Raw genomic sequence first — 15533 nt, forward strand, 5'->3', positions numbered from 1 at the left:
AAAAACGATATATAACTTATATATTTGTATACATAAATATGTATAAACAAATTAATATATCATATATAATATATAGTATATATATATATATATATATATATATATATATATATAATTATATATGTGTACATGTATATTTAATTAATATTATATATATAATGTAATTAATATATTATTGAACATGGGCTTTTGACTACAATGAAATGGTTCATGTAATGACGCCAAGCTACCGCAAGGTGGCAGTGCCTCCATTCACTTGTATGTAACCAAGCGTAAAATGAACATGTTCATTTCCATTTCATCATTGCTCTTTCTTTAATGTAAATATCATTTCAGTTCAATTACAATATAATTATTAGAACTTCGACATATGAGTAGTTTACTGTACATTTGTTTAGTTTAAAAAAACATCACATAAGTAGAAGTAAATAAATACGTACGTCGTACGATATTAAATATACAGGCTTTTGACTCGATAGTTTATGAAGCGGTTCATGCAATGACGCCAAGCTACCGCAAGATGGCAGTGCCCCCATTCACCTGTATGTAAACCAGCGGAAAATGTCCATTTTTCCTTTTCATCTTTGCTCTTTCTTTAATGCGACCAGACGTTCTCTATTTACCGGACATGTCCTACTTTTGAGCTCTAATAAGTTTTTGGGGCGTTAATTTTATATATATTCTTACATTGAAGAAAGAGCAAATATATATATATATATATTCAAGTTTGGACATGGAAAAATAGAGAAAGCCAACGTTCAGGTCAAACGCTTTCCTTGATTATCCATTGATTGACAGTGGGTGTGGCACTTTTCACTTTCAGTTAAGCCAGTGCTTCTCAAATAGTGGGGCGCGCCAAACAATCCATGGTCTTCAGATGCCACGCTGTCGCCATCTCCTGGTCAGCTAGTGAAATGCTTTTGCTGTTTTTTTTCCCTCTCAATTAAAACAAATCAATCAGCCAGTTGGTTTTCTTTATTTAATCTCTGATATCAGACAAAACCAAATTGTGAATCAGTCACCTAGGCCAGTGCTTCTCAAATAGTGGGGCGCGCCCCCCTTGGGGGGCGCGGTGCTATTCCTGGGGGGGCGCGTGTGACCCTGGGGAACAGGCTTTTTTTTTGGCAGTACTAGAATAAAGTGTAATTGCGCGTTTACTACAGCAGGGGGCAGTGGCGCTCTCATTGTTACTTCTGTCACGTTTGCAACAAGCAACATTTTACGACTTACAAGACAAGTTAGGATAGTCACGGTGGGGAGGGGGGGCGCGAATAGTTTTCTTCTTGCCAGGGGGGGGCGTAACAGAAAATAATTGAGAAGCACTGGTTTAAATAAAGGTTAACCTAAAAAAAAAAAAAAAAAAAAAAAAAGTGAACCCTGAACTTTGAACCCGCGGTGACCCCGCGGTGACCCCGTGGTGACCCCGTGGCCCCGCGGTGACCCCGTGGTGACCCCGTGGTGACCCCTGGGTGACCTTTGAACCCTGAACTTTCAACTCTAGTTAAAAATCGAAAATGTGCACATGACCCCGTGAACTTTGAACCGACCTTTGACCCCTGGGTGAACTTTGAACCGTAAACTTTGACCTTTGACCCCTAGCTAATTACGTTTTTTTTTTTTTTTTTAAACCGGCATAGCAGAACGATCCATGGTCTTCAGATGCCGCGCTGTCGCCATCTCCTGGTCAGTTAGTGAAATGCTTTTGCTGATGTTTTTTTTTCTCTCAATTAAAACAAATCAATTAGCCAGTTGGTTTTCTTTATTTAATATCTATTATCAGATAAAACCAAATTGTGAATCAGTCACCTAGGCTATAGCAGAACAAACAATCCATGGTCTTCAGATGCCACGCTGTCGCCATCTCCTGGTCAGCTAGTGAAATGCTTTTGCTGTTTTTTTTCCCTCTCAATTAAAACAAATCAATCAGCCAGCTTTCTTTATTTAATATCTGATATCAGACAAAACCAGATTGTGAATCAGTCACCTAGGCTATAGCAGAACAAACAATCCATGGTCTTCAGATGCCACGCTGTCGCCATCTCCTGGTCAGCTAGTGAAATGCTTTTGCTGTTTTTTTTCCCTCTCAATTAAAACAAATCAATCAGCCAGTTGGTTTTCTTTATTTAATCTCTGATATCAGACAAAACCAAATTGTGAATCAGTCACCTAGCTAATACCATGATTTTTCCCAAATTTAGTGGGAAAAATGGCGGTGTACCTAATGGAGTGTCCGAGTGACGTCACAGTTCAAACAGCCAATTAGAAAGTGTGTGTGTGTGTGTGTGTGGGGGGGGGGGAACGATTCGTTGAACGATTCCAATTTTTTTATTGTCACATAAAAGGCATACAACTTTTTTCTCATATTTACAAAATAGAGAGCCCGTGGATATTAACACATGTATAAAAATATGCATTACATCTATACAAATATGTACATAATGTGCAAAACGTATGGCATACAAACAAGAATGGGAAAAGGGAGACTAGAAGCTTCAATGAAAGGATCGGCTGCACAAGGGCCAGAAGCTCACTTGTGCTTAATCTACCACCCCAGAATAGTTTTATTGTAGCTTGAAAATTACCATGGTGATGGAGTGTGCAGTCTGTAAGAGGGCAGTTTTAGAGTTCTGATATGAATTAAGATTGAGTGCTAATGCATGAGTCTGCACTCAAGTACAATACAATAAATCAAGGAGAGTAGCTGTCATTACAAGAGTTACGTCCTCAACTGGCCTGTAAGCTTCGCGTCACCGGTACAACTGCAGCCGAGAGGTCCGATATTACAAAACATTAAAAAAAAAAAAAAAAAAATGCACACAAGACTGGCTTTACAAAGGCAAAAAAAAAAAAAAAAAGGATTATAAATTGTAATCAACCTGAAGACACGTGATAAATCTTAAAAAAGTGATACTATATCCCAATGCCCTTTTGGCCACAAAAAAATTGACACGCTTTAAAGCAAACAGACGTCAAATCTAAAATATAATACAAAAAAAAAATCGTCTTAAAGGATTTAAAATTTAGCAATTTGGAGGCAAAGCTAAAGTTGGCTTTGGACTGCAGAACTAACAAGTAGACCTCCAGCCAAACTGTCCTCCTACAGAAATTAAGTTTGGCTCAGTTATTATGGATTTACATTGGTTCAAATGACAAATTCAGATTCAAGACTTAAGTGGCACATTTTGTTGACACATTATGGCAGCACCAATAGGAAAAAAAAAAGCCCTGGACTAGGACTGCAACTATTTCTTTTTTTTTTCAATAACCATAAACTGTCTATTATTTAGAATAATCAGATTGAAATTTTCCATGTAAAATAGGACATGGTTTCAAATTTACATTGAAATACATAAATTGATTCACTTATTGCTTTAATCTGTAACACAGAAAAAACTATTGAGAAGCCTAATCAAATGTGTGTTACCTGAAATATGTATGTAAATATGCCATAAACAATAACATTGGAATTACATCGAAATAGGGCGGTGTAAAGCCATCCTAAAACTATTTATAGCCTTTAAATTGTAGGTGATAACAAAACGTGGCGACGCCCTCTAGCGGTTATAGACGTAAGTACACAAGTGGTATATGTGGTAAAGAAGCACATTCGCACTCACCAAATTCAAGACGTGGACCAGAGTTGCAGATAAGAAGTTGACAAAGTTGACAAAGTTAAAAAAGAAAACAGCAGAGCCCTCCTTTTGCCAACACCTCTCAGGTGGTCCGGCCATGTTTGGCCCACATACAGCCAAGAAAACAGTCGTTAGAAGCCTTTTGTTACAGATTCATCAATCATTTGATTGTGGTAGCACATTTAGTTCACACAACCCGACTGAGGGACGGTCATGCGCACAAAGACGAGACGACGACGCACAAAGCACATGCAACTTGGCTTGCACAGCCGCCGCGGCACAATTCTCCAACCGTTTGGCTTCCTGGCCTCCTTGTACAGACGAGTGGAAACCTGGACCAGAATTTTGACATTAAAATATTGCCTTTTGTTTTTTTTGGTGGGGTGACACGGCAAAACGATGACTTTAACTCTGGGCCAAACTAATTCAATTGCAATAACAGTTTCGAACTTAATTGTTACCTCAAAATGGACCAAATTCAACCTTAGAGGTTCTACTGTATACATACACTTGTAACACACACACACACACACACACGCAGTGTAGTGATACTGCAGGACATTTAGATACGGACGTCAACTTCCCCAAATACAATTACTTATGCGTCACAGCGACTGTCGCTATTTGTTCCCTTTTCCTATTTGTTTGCCACAAAAGCTGCCGGCACAATGAGGAAAATCCATCTTTGTAGAATACATTCAAAATGAAAGGACCCGACAACAGATCTCTAAAGCTGATCAGCCTCGTGAGATCACAATCAACGGTTGATCGTTTCCAAGAAATTGGTGATATGTGGTGTTCACATTAGCGTCGTTTGGAGGCGGCCGATGCCGTGCCTCTTTAGTGCATAGCGTGGTCAGAGGTGCGTCCTACGGAGAGCAGTCATTTGACCTCCTGGTTAAGGAGGCTAACAAAAATGTTCAAATGGCTCTCCATGGAGTCCTGCATCCACTCCAGTCAGTCCATCAGCATCATGACGGTATAACTAGTCACATTTGATGAGTCGGCAATCATGCAGGATGGGATGGATCAGGCTTTATCCTCGCCACAGCTTGAGTTATGGAGTCAGGGAGTGGTCAGTATCACCTGGATTCTTTTTTTTGTTTGTTTCTGCTGAGGTCATCTTGCCATTGTGTTAGCGTGACCTCATATTTAAACAGCAGCCATCACTATCGCTGGATATGATTCGGGCCTGGAAATCGTGGCGAAAATCTATGTACAAATGTCCTTGCTACCAGAAATGACATCATGATTTAAAGCTGTGCCATCTCCTGCCTGGGCTGTCATTCCATGTGAAGCAGTGCGCTGCCTGTACAGTGGTGTGGTTCTCTTCTTCTCGTCATCCTTCTATCTTAGCTACTAGCTAGCTTAGCTACTCCTGCCCGGCCGGCTCTTCTCTTATTTGTTGGTCAGTCCCAGTGCAGTTGCAGGTCATGCGTGTCCAGGAAGTCCGTCGGCATCCCGAGTGGCGTGAGTGCGCCGCCGGGACCCGGCGCCATGGTGAGGTCCAGCCATTCCATGTTATCCAACCCCGGGTCGGACAGGCCTATATTGAGCGAGGAAGGGGGAGAGGTGTCGCAAAAAGAAAGGTCGGACGTGTCCATGGGCGAGTAAGGGTGGTGCTCCATCAGCTGTGCCTGCAGCTCCTCCATCAATCCCCTGGTGCGAGGGTCGGATGCCGCCGGCGTGTCGGCCAGCGTCCTTTCCAGGAAGGCCTCCAGCTGGTTATCGGTGGCCAGCGAGGAGAGGTTGGCTAGGTTGGGGTCGACAGCCAGGCTTAAGGTTGGAGGAGGGGCCACCTGGATTTGGGGAGGGTGCCTGGAGAGGACGGTGTTGACTGGAAGGGTGGTGATGCTGGCTGTGACCGGGTGAGTCTTGTTGATAGACACTGGAGGCTCATGCTGGACAAATGGAGTGATTTCTAAAGGGTGGTCAAATGGAGATCGAAAGAAGAAGACATCATGAATGAAGTCGTCTTTGAGGCCCCGCTAGCTCGGGGTACTTGACTAACCAATTTATTGTGTTTCGCTCCACTAGTCCAAACTGGAGCACTTGAGAGGTTGGAATTTACCACACCATACAAGTTGACCCATAAATGTAAATGAGTAACAGATTCAGTGCCTCCTTACCTCCACTCTGTATAAGAATTTCAAACAAGTCATCCATCTGCTGACTGGTTGCTGTGGCAACCTGCCAAGACAAATATATTTGTTTAGAAGGGATGGGAAACGCTGGTGTGAATAGCGTGTGTGCGTGGAGGGGGAGCGAACCTGGGACAGATTGTTAACGTGCAGGTTGCGGCTCTGTTTGACAGCATCTTCATAGCGAGGGGGCTCCCGTCTCTTGGGAGGCTGGGAAAGAAAAGGCGCGGGCTGGAGGATGAAGGTCGGCTGTGGAGAGGAGGACTTGACAAAGAAAAACTGCAATGTCAGCACAATCAAATCATAACGTAGATGTGATGAACTTTGACACATGACACTGTGGTTACCTTATTGAGTGTCCCGTTAATGACGTGGTTGGGCGAGGCATGAGGAGAGGCCCTTCTGTCTGGGGAGCTCCCCAGGAAAGACTGAGGATTTATCTCAGGCCTCGTGTGCGTCTCCATGTCAGTCGTATTGTTGCACATGGGCAAAGTCTGGAAGTATTGTCAAAAACAGAATAAAAAAACAAATCAAATGTTGCCATGGAGTGGAGTGGCTAACCTGCAGCAATGAGTTGTTGTTGGTCAACTGCTGGTTAGGAGCCATCTCCATCTTGGTGCTCTGCAGCTGAGGAATGGAGGTCTGGATAAGGCCTGGATTTGAGATAGTGGCCTGAAGGACAGGCTGAGATGAAGGGGGAGGGGGGGAAACTCTTTTAGTTTTCTGTAGTGATTCCATGCTAAGAGAGTAGCTTTAAATAAATTTGCGCCTTCCAAAACAAGCAACCAATCATTGGGTGGATGATGTAACATCATTTTGCGGCTATCAACACACACTGCAGTGGAAACAAAAGCCAGAAATCCTTCCAAGATGAGGTGAACTGCGAACACACTTAATGTCATCCTTACCTGCAGGTTGACAGTGGTGCTCGGCAGCTGGATGCCGGCGGCGTTGTTGGGCAGTGACACCGGGAGCAGGATCTGAGTTCCAGTCTGGCCATTGGGACTGAGCAGAGTCTGAGGTTGTCCAGATGCGGTTAACAAGGTCTGCGGTTGACCGAGCACCTGGGACATCCTGCCGGGATGGCTGATGAAGAACTGTGGCAGGGTGGGGGTGGTCGTTTGGGACTGCGGCTGGGTCTTGAGTTTGGGACTTCTCTGGGAATGGCAGAGAAGCTGTGGGCTAGTGTTGACTTGGGTCTGGGTGAGAAAATGATTTTGGGGCTGGAGTTGGATTTGTTTTCCAGAACAAACAGTCACATCCTCCAACTTGACCGCAGTTTGCAGTGGGTTGGTGGGAGTCTGGGAGCCCAGCAGCGAGTTAGGTAGGGAAGTCGGAGAGCCGTTTGTCAAGACCGTTTTCTCTTGTTTTACAGTGTTGTCGTTCGGGATGCTTGATATGGGGCTCAAGGAACATGAAACAGTGGCGAAGTTGGAGGCTATGGCGGACGAATCGGTGGTACAGCTGCTCTGACACCTCTTCTCCACCTCCAGCTGCATCTTGAGCTCCTCCACCAACTTCTGCTCCTGCTCAAGCTTCCTCATCAACTCTTCAATCTGCCGCTCCTTCTCATGGAGCCTTCTGTCCTTCTCCGGTACGGGCAAGCTGGGGAGAGGTGAGGAGCCGGGCCCTCTTGACACTAACTGGATTTCATGTTGGACTTCTGACATGCTGGCATCTTGGTGGAGGGTAAATGGGTCATTAGGAACAGGGGAAACTGGAGGTGTGGCGCTCATGTGCTCGGAAGCTCCCAGCAGGGGTGGAAGGACAATGGCAGGGCTAGTAGTGGTTGTCTCCATGGGGATGGCGGTGATTGTGGTCGTAACAGGTGTGGGAATAGTGTTGGGGGCCGAGGAGCTGGGAAGATTCTGGAAGGGCTTCAGCCTTTCGATCAGATCCGTTTTAGTTCCTGACACAGGGAGGCCACGCAGCTTTAGTTCTAGTTTCAGCTCGGCTACCTAGGAGAGAAATCATGATTAGCTATGGGTCATTCTAAAATGGATCACCATAACAGCATCTGCTGGATGATTTTGAACTGATTTAAATAGATTTTTTTTTGCAGCACTTTGCCTCTTTTACATCACTTAGCCCCACACTCAATTTCTGCTTGATTCCAGATTTCGAGGTGCCGCGTCCGTCGAGCCGCTTCACGCAGTTCAAAGTGTATCCGAGTACCTTCATCTCCTCCAGGTTGGCAGGCAAGACTCCAGGCTTGCGGTTGGATAATGAGTTGTTCTGCCGGGCCAAAGACATTGGGGGAAGCGGAGGTGCAGTGGGTAGAGAAACCACAATGGAGGCCGGCAGACCGCTGGCATTGCTGCTTTGGCCTTCTGCCACAGGCCTACGCAGAGGGAAAAAATAACACTTATTGATATGGGAGCAAACGTTATGAATTGAACACTGAAAAAAGAAGAATGGGGGGGGAAGGTTTAAAAAAGGAAACTTTTTTTTTTTTTTACATACTTGAGTGGGGCTGGTAATATAGTTTGATAGTTGTAGTGTTGCTGTTGTTGGCTGAGGATCTGCAGTTGGAGGAACAGCTGCTGCTGTTGCAGAAGTCGGGCATAGGAGGAGTCCATCAGGGTTTCGCTGGGCTCTTGCTTCTGATCTGGTGGAACGTACTGGTGGTACTTCAGCTTTTTCACTCTAGGCTTGGCGTCTTTGCCTTTCTTACGGATCTTCTCAGAAGGCAGTTTGTGTTGGCTTTGCTGTAGGGGGGGGGGGGGGGGGGGGGAATAGCAAAAATGTGCCGTGCAGATTTTCATATCAAGAGACCTGATGACACTTACCTTCACCAATGTTGGGGCAGGTTTGGAGGGAGCGGTTGGAGTGACTAGTTGAGTGTGAGAAAAGGCTGGGCGGCTTGTTGGCTGCTCATTAGTAGTGACTGCTCTCATTGAGTCTGTAGTGGCTTTTGTAGCAGCTTGGGGGGACTGATGTTCTCTCTCTCTGACCTTCAGCAATGGGCCTGAAGGAGGCTGGGCTGGCGAGGGAGTTTCTGGGCATTTGCTGTCCACAGGTGAAGGCATTGAGCTCTGAGACTCTTGGCTGGCAGGCTGCTCCGGGGACAAGGCATCACTGCTGTCCTCATCCATGACCTTCGGATAGTTCACCTGCCCTATTACCAAGAAACCACAAGAGATGACAAGTGTCACTGAGCAGCATCGTTCCATATAACTGTTTGGTTACAAGGCAACTATTAAACCCCTCACAGATTATTTCCTCTCTCACCTATTATGGCCTCTTTGAGATTAGAATCCACAGGTAAAATGTTCTTCTCCACCAGCTCCATGGGCCCGGGTCTCTGGGCTATTTTTTCATTCAAGTTGTCAGCCAGTCGGGCTCTTTTCAGCTTCATCTGGGTGGCCTGTAGTGACGGTTCGGCTCCGGTCTCTGAAGAAAAACATTGCACGCTAGGTATACAAATATGACAGTACCGAAGTGGAGTTGGTTAGGGGGGGGGAACATTTGTCTCGAGCAGTGGAAATCGGTAGGGAAGGACTCCCAACTTCCAAACATTGATATAAAATGTATACAATACTTGCCTTGCAAGATGTGCATCCTGACCAGTTCTGCTCTCTCTGGACGACTGCGGATCTTGTGCTTAAGAAAATTCTCAGTCTGAGGTGGGTTACACAAAAGACAAAAATGTCATGATTTTAAAAACACACTTGATTGTCTTTTGTCTACAATTATTTTTCATACCCTGGCTCTCTCTAAGCTCCGAATCTGCCCGTGGAACGCAGCCGGGCTCTTCAGCGCTACACACAAGACATTTTGGTGAAACGTTATTCAGAAAATAATCAACTAAAATATGTAAATCATCAGCTTTGTCAGATAAGCCCCCCCCCCAAACACAAACACATTGAGTGATGATGCGCCTACTGACAGGCGCCATTACTCACGTGGCATGATGCCCTGATCCACCAACTGCTCCCGAGTTCGCCTTTGCTGAAGTCTCAACTGCAGCACTGGTTAAGATAAATAAAACCCAAGATTAGGGACCAACAAAAATAATTTGACATTCAAAGCAAAAGCACACACTTCAAAGCAAACCAACTGTCGACACCATACTGTAGTTCTGGGTAATAATGAGAAGACTCACAATCGCCATTTTAGTTCAGTCCAACCCATTCAAGAGCTGCTATCAACCACAACTCAAACCCGGTCGACTTGAACCTTTGTCTCGCCCGTGATTTTACCGAGATGTTCCTTTGTCAGTTATCATCAAAGACGCACTCAAAACAAAACGAATAAAGCGCAGCAATTATTTACAAGGACCACTGCAATGCATGCTGGGATGTGTGTCACCTCACCTTTGACACACGACATACTTTGGGTACACAAATTCAAAAATAAATACTAAAAGGGGATTCCTGTTTTTTTAGAACAATAGGTATAAATAATTAAATATGACTCATTTTTGCACCTTATTTTGAAAGTTCAATGAAGACTTCCTGCCCAGCTTGATCTGGTTCGCACCGTGCAATCTAATGAATCCTCCGGCAAAAATAGATGTGGCGTGTATTTTTAGCAGAATACAACAGAGCAGCTTCATAGGGTGTGTCACAGTTAGAAGTGGCCCCAGTTGCACAATCCCGTTTGCTAACGCTTGCGTCACCGTGAGTGTTTTTGTTGTTGTAAAGTTTGCCTGGCAACTTCCGTCTGCGTAAAAGTACAGACATCGGCGCTGAGACGCTGGAGGGGAACACTGATACAGCAACTAATGAGCCGTTACGGTTGTTGAGACGTTACACTAGCAAAAACAATGCAATCGAACACGGCACGCAAAGCCACATTTGGTTCGGGTGAATTAGACGCTTCCAGTCAAATGTTGTTGAACTCGACAAACGCATTAACGAGCAGTGACGCAAGTGAGCCGTTTACGCAGACAATTGCAGTCGGCAGGTCATTTGGTGGAATTAGGGCATTTCCTACTTTCAGTCAAAGATTATAAATAGCACATGAAATTCAGAGCACAAAAGGGGATTTTTTTTTTCCTCCCCCCTTGAAATGCATTGAATCAATAAACAATCAATTAACATGTCCTTAGTCAAACTCCAAGTGACTGTTCTCACGTTCTGCATGCTCAGTGATTTCAGTGGCGTGCAGATTTATGTTAACGTCGAAGCCAATATTTGAAACGGGGGTCTGTGGTTGGCCAAACGCTACAGATGGAAAGTATGAAGTGTGTGTGTGTTCTCTCACTGGAGGGGAAATGACAAAAGCCCATATGATGAGTGGGCACTTGGACAGTTGACATTACGCACTAACTTTTCCACCGCCAACTTTGCACCGGGGCTCTCCTGCAGACCTCAGCAAATGTTGGCTTTGGGGGAGGGGGGGACTCACCAAGTGACAAGTAAATTACTGACTACCACTTTTGCCTGCACTCTTTCAGCTTCTTGGCCCACTTAATGATCGTGTCCAAAAGTAGGCTAGTAACCTCACCGTTTTTGCGTTCATTGAGTGGCGGCAGGTTCTGGGTGGGCTGCAGTGACAACTCCTCCATCTCATGAGTCACTGCTTCACTCTGTGGACTGGGCACCAGCGGACACATCCCTCCTGCCCTGAGGAGCCCCTGGGAAACCTGAGGCTCCATCCTGAGTCAGGGGAGAACTTGGCGACCTTTGAGCAACCGCCGTTCTTTAGGTTAAGTGAGGTTATGACCTGTTAGAAACCAACGATAAGGGAAAATAATCAATTGTCTTGCTAAGAATCATAATCATCATTATGTTTGCATGACGACTTGTTGCAAAATGCTGAGGGTGGCATTTCATTTCAGCCATCTGGAAGAGCTCAATCCAAACCCAAATGATTTATTAAAGGGAGTCAGGAAGGTCATGACAGTGGATCACCATTGTCCATGGGGAACAATGTCTGTTTGCGTATGAACGACAGTGCTCAGACAGGTTTCATAATCTGGAATATGACGACATAATAGTGGTGGTGGTTTCAAACGGAGGCAACGGAAACATTTCGGGGAGTAAAACAAGCCGTTTAAGCTTCCCAACAGGCGTTTAATAAGCAGATGACGTTTAAAACACTAATGCCATTCAGTTCTCCAGCAGTGCCATTGCCAACATGGTTATTCATTCCAGGACCTCCAAGACCTCTTACGAACTTTCCCGATGTTACTTTTGGCTATGTTGATGTGGACTCTGTCATTTCGCCCTACAACAAGAATATGGGAGAGAGAGGAAAAAAAACATTGTCTTCCTACAGCGGAAAAATTCTTAAGGATTTGTAAAAAGGTGCAAATATTTTCAAGCAATTACACAAATGATAATAATAATGTAAATACTAGATAAGCAATATGCTCAATGACTAATCCAATGACGTAGTATTTTGCTCCTAATTCTGGAAATACTCGTGTTCCATTTCTCGCCCAATGGCTTGGTTTACTTTTCTTCCTCACTGACATCTTGTGCATGTGTGGATACAGCTCAGACGAAGAGTGTAGCATGCTCAATATAACATTGTATTTCCCCCTCAAGGGGACGGGAAGGCTTGTTTTCCTTCTATTTACAGCCAGACAGTACAAATATGATAAACAAACAAATATGAATAAAAATCAATAACTTGCCACACAACGATTTCATTTTTAATAACCACATTATTGCTGTTGGGGCTTTCAGTACCTACCTTAAGAAGAAGGGGACAGCAAGAGAAGGTGATCGAAAGCTTCTTTCCCTAATGTTAGGCTGTGGAGTCACACCTGATAGGGGACAAAAGGAGACATTTATCAAGACAGATAGCAGACATGAATTTGAAGAGATTTACAAATATCGCCGCTTAAGGATTCCTAAACTGAACAAATCTGTAAAGAAACCGAAATAGACTAAAAAAGATGAGAGCCACAAAAGGATGGTTGATGAGCACCACTTCAAGACGCTTGAATTAAGCGAACTCAAGTTCAAGGATGCAGGGAAAGACAAAAAGAAGCTCACAGGTTGCTCGGAACAAAGCCAGCGGTTGTATGAAACGGAATACTGGAGAGCCACACTGCAGTCTGAGGAGAGACACTCTCAGAATATAAAAATCTTTTTCACCAAATGTTTATTGCTCTCTGCGACAGCTACAAAATTTCAATGGAAATGGAAAAACGACTGAAAGGAGAGGAGAAAAAAAAAACAAGTCAGTGAGAGAATGCAAGCCACATAGCTGTCGCGGCTAACAAGTGCCAGTGAAGAGTAAACATTGTAACTACATAGGCAGCATTAAATGTATGTGGGGTATTTGTTTTCAAACTTCTATGTCGTTCATTAGATGCAATTAATGAATTCATTCCATCAACTGACTTCAAAATAGGCATTCCAAATGGAAACATGGCTTTACAGTCTGGACTGACTTTTTTTTTTATTCTTGATGAACACAACACTAATGACTTTCCATCCTTAATGAAAACAACACCATCCCGAATGGGGGAACGTTTTGGATGTCAACCAATAAAATACTTCAAACTCTAAAGTCTATTTTGAACAAACCAAACAAATGTGTCGCTTATCCATCGTAAGGGGAATACAAAGTTCAGTATCCCACAGTCTTACTGCAACAACAAGAGGTCAAAAGGCTTTGTTTTACAAATAGCAATGGCCACGTAAACTCCCACAGCTAATGTACTAAAAAAGTGTTCGCATACGCGCGCACACACACACGCAAAAAGTGACAAAAGTACTTGTTGGTCTGGTTGGGACATCTTGATCTCATTCAAATCAGTTGTGTTTTATCATTCAACCATCTTCACTATTTTAGAACGTATTGTAAACAATGCTATCTTGAATTTTACAGTATATTTATAAACTCTAAGCTCACACACACATTACACACGCATGATAATCCCACCCGTGCCAGACTCAGTGGAATTTGCAGTTTGGGGGCCCTAAATAGACTAGTTCTGGTCCAAGAAAAACGTCTGCCTTTATCCAGAGATAAGACCAGCGATGATGTCATCACTTGGAAGTTGGATTCATCAAGCAGAGGCCTGTGCTTTTCTCACAGTCACCCGCACGTGCGCGGCCGCTTCCTTCCTGGCTGCCTTTGTGTGCTGAAAATGGTAGCTAAGGAATGGACAAAGGACAAAAAAACATGACCCGATTCCACAAAGTTTTTGGGAAAGTACATCACACAAACATCTCCAGATAGCTCAGCGTAGCCGAGCTGGAGTTCAACTAACCGTATCAAGACGGCAATTTGTCAATGTCAATGGTACAGACAGTGGAATGAAAATGTAAACCATAATTATTAGGTAGGTAGCGGTCCAGGCTAGCTGCAATAAATATGGACTCGTCAGCAAGGGGAGAGTCATTTTATGTTTTCACATTACATAGCAACAAACATCGAGCGGCTTGTTTAGTATGGAGTCGCCAATTTGTCAATCATTTGGAAAAGGGTCGGGCAAAGTGTGTTTAACGACTGTGACAACCAAAGCGAGTAGCACGGAACGGAAAATGTGTGATATCACAAGAAGGGTGTTAAATCATTCATCAAACGTTACAGCGGCTTGAATTAACCAGGTATTAACGTATATAAGCCGACTTCCTGTAAATTCACACAGCAGTCGGAGGTTGAAATAAAAACACGGACGGGCAGAGATAATGACTTTGCCATCGACCCGTATGCTCGGATGATGTTTAAATTGATGCACGCTTTTCAACATGTGGCTGCCATGCATGACTCAAGAGTCTGGATTTGCTGAGGCATCACTTCACTTCGACAAATTAAAGGGTGATGACATCATGTGGGCTAGGCGGACCTTGTTCTGTCTCTCATTTGCAAGACTCCAGGCTCATAACAGTCACAGTCAAGATGTTTTTGCCCGGTACGTATAAGAATATTGCCATCAAAAATGCAAATCATCCATTTTTACCGGGATATTACACCATGCTCAACTACGGGTAAATATTGTATAATTGTTAATTTTTCCAGGACATTTGTCACAAAAAAACATGAAAATAAACAGCTAATGACACAGAGGGCTGCAACTATACGTGACATGCATGTGAAATTGTGAATGGCATCCCTTTAGGGAATGTTTTTGTAAAGGAGAAGGCCGGTGGGTGTGGGCGCGCAGCGGTCAGCTTCAATCTGACAGGTGAGTGACTTCCCCACAGTAACAAATACTTATCACTCCGCCATTGTTGTCCCGTTTCGAATACTGAAAATAATATAAATATCCAATGCTCACGGTGATTTAAAGTGTGGACCCAATCAATAGTTATGTCGCTGTCTCCATGAGCACATCTCGCTCGCTTTACATTCTGGGCTGGTTTGCGCGTTCCAACGAGCTAACATGCTAAAAACAAGGTGCCGCCATGTCGAGCAGAACTTACCCACTCGACGACACCGGAAAGTCCAAAGTGTCCAACTTGTCGTTCATGGTGATATATTCGTTGGTGCTAGTCTTGGGTAATGTTTTGCTCTCCTCCTGCAATGAGATTGAAGTTTATTTGGCGGAGTAAAATGGCTGCGACTGCTCCGTGGGGTGCTGATGCGGAGTAACGTCATGACGCAGACGAACGGGGAAAAAAAGCGGGTGGGGGCGTGGTCGCAGGAGCAGGGTGGGGGGGGGGGGTGGGGGGGTTCGCTAACCTCCCTTGTGGGTCATCATTCGGGCACAAATACGAACCTGACACCGTAGTTCAGCGTCAAATTAGTACGTCAGTCTCGTCCCAACGTGACAATAGCAGTGTCGTCGTGTTACGCAATAGTAACAGCTGACTCACCACTACAAAGCATTTAACTCTGTAATTAACTCATT

General features: G+C 44.2%; 1 protein-coding gene across 2 annotated transcripts; it reads right to left on the reverse strand.

Moving 5' to 3' along the window:
- Positions 1 to 2306: 2306 nt before the first annotated feature.
- mrtfba (myocardin related transcription factor Ba) lies at positions 2307 to 15316 on the reverse strand. 2 transcript variants are annotated; one of them, XM_061264374.1, is made up of 16 exons: positions 15106 to 15316; positions 12419 to 12491; positions 11225 to 11443; positions 9679 to 9744; positions 9479 to 9534; positions 9319 to 9394; positions 9005 to 9166; positions 8563 to 8891; positions 8237 to 8481; positions 7949 to 8114; positions 6682 to 7731; positions 6335 to 6457; positions 6121 to 6267; positions 5903 to 6037; positions 5762 to 5822; positions 2307 to 5553 (listed from the first exon to the last, which is right to left on the reverse strand). In XM_061264374.1, exons 3-16 carry the CDS (start codon positions 11373 to 11375, stop codon positions 5042 to 5044), a joined length of 3279 nt encoding a protein of 1092 aa, XP_061120358.1. In that variant the 5' UTR covers positions 11376 to 11443; positions 12419 to 12491; positions 15106 to 15316; the 3' UTR covers positions 2307 to 5041. The 2 variants fall into 2 exon arrangements, with proteins under 2 accessions (XP_061120358.1, XP_061120359.1); XM_061264375.1 differs by lacking the exons at positions 11225 to 11443; positions 12419 to 12491; positions 15106 to 15316 and adding an exon at positions 9879 to 9964.
- Positions 15317 to 15533: the final 217 nt, after the last annotated feature.

This window comes from Syngnathus typhle, linkage group LG18 (genome assembly GCF_033458585.1).
Source record: "Syngnathus typhle isolate RoL2023-S1 ecotype Sweden linkage group LG18, RoL_Styp_1.0, whole genome shotgun sequence".
Taxonomy (NCBI): Eukaryota; Metazoa; Chordata; class Actinopteri; order Syngnathiformes; family Syngnathidae; genus Syngnathus; species Syngnathus typhle.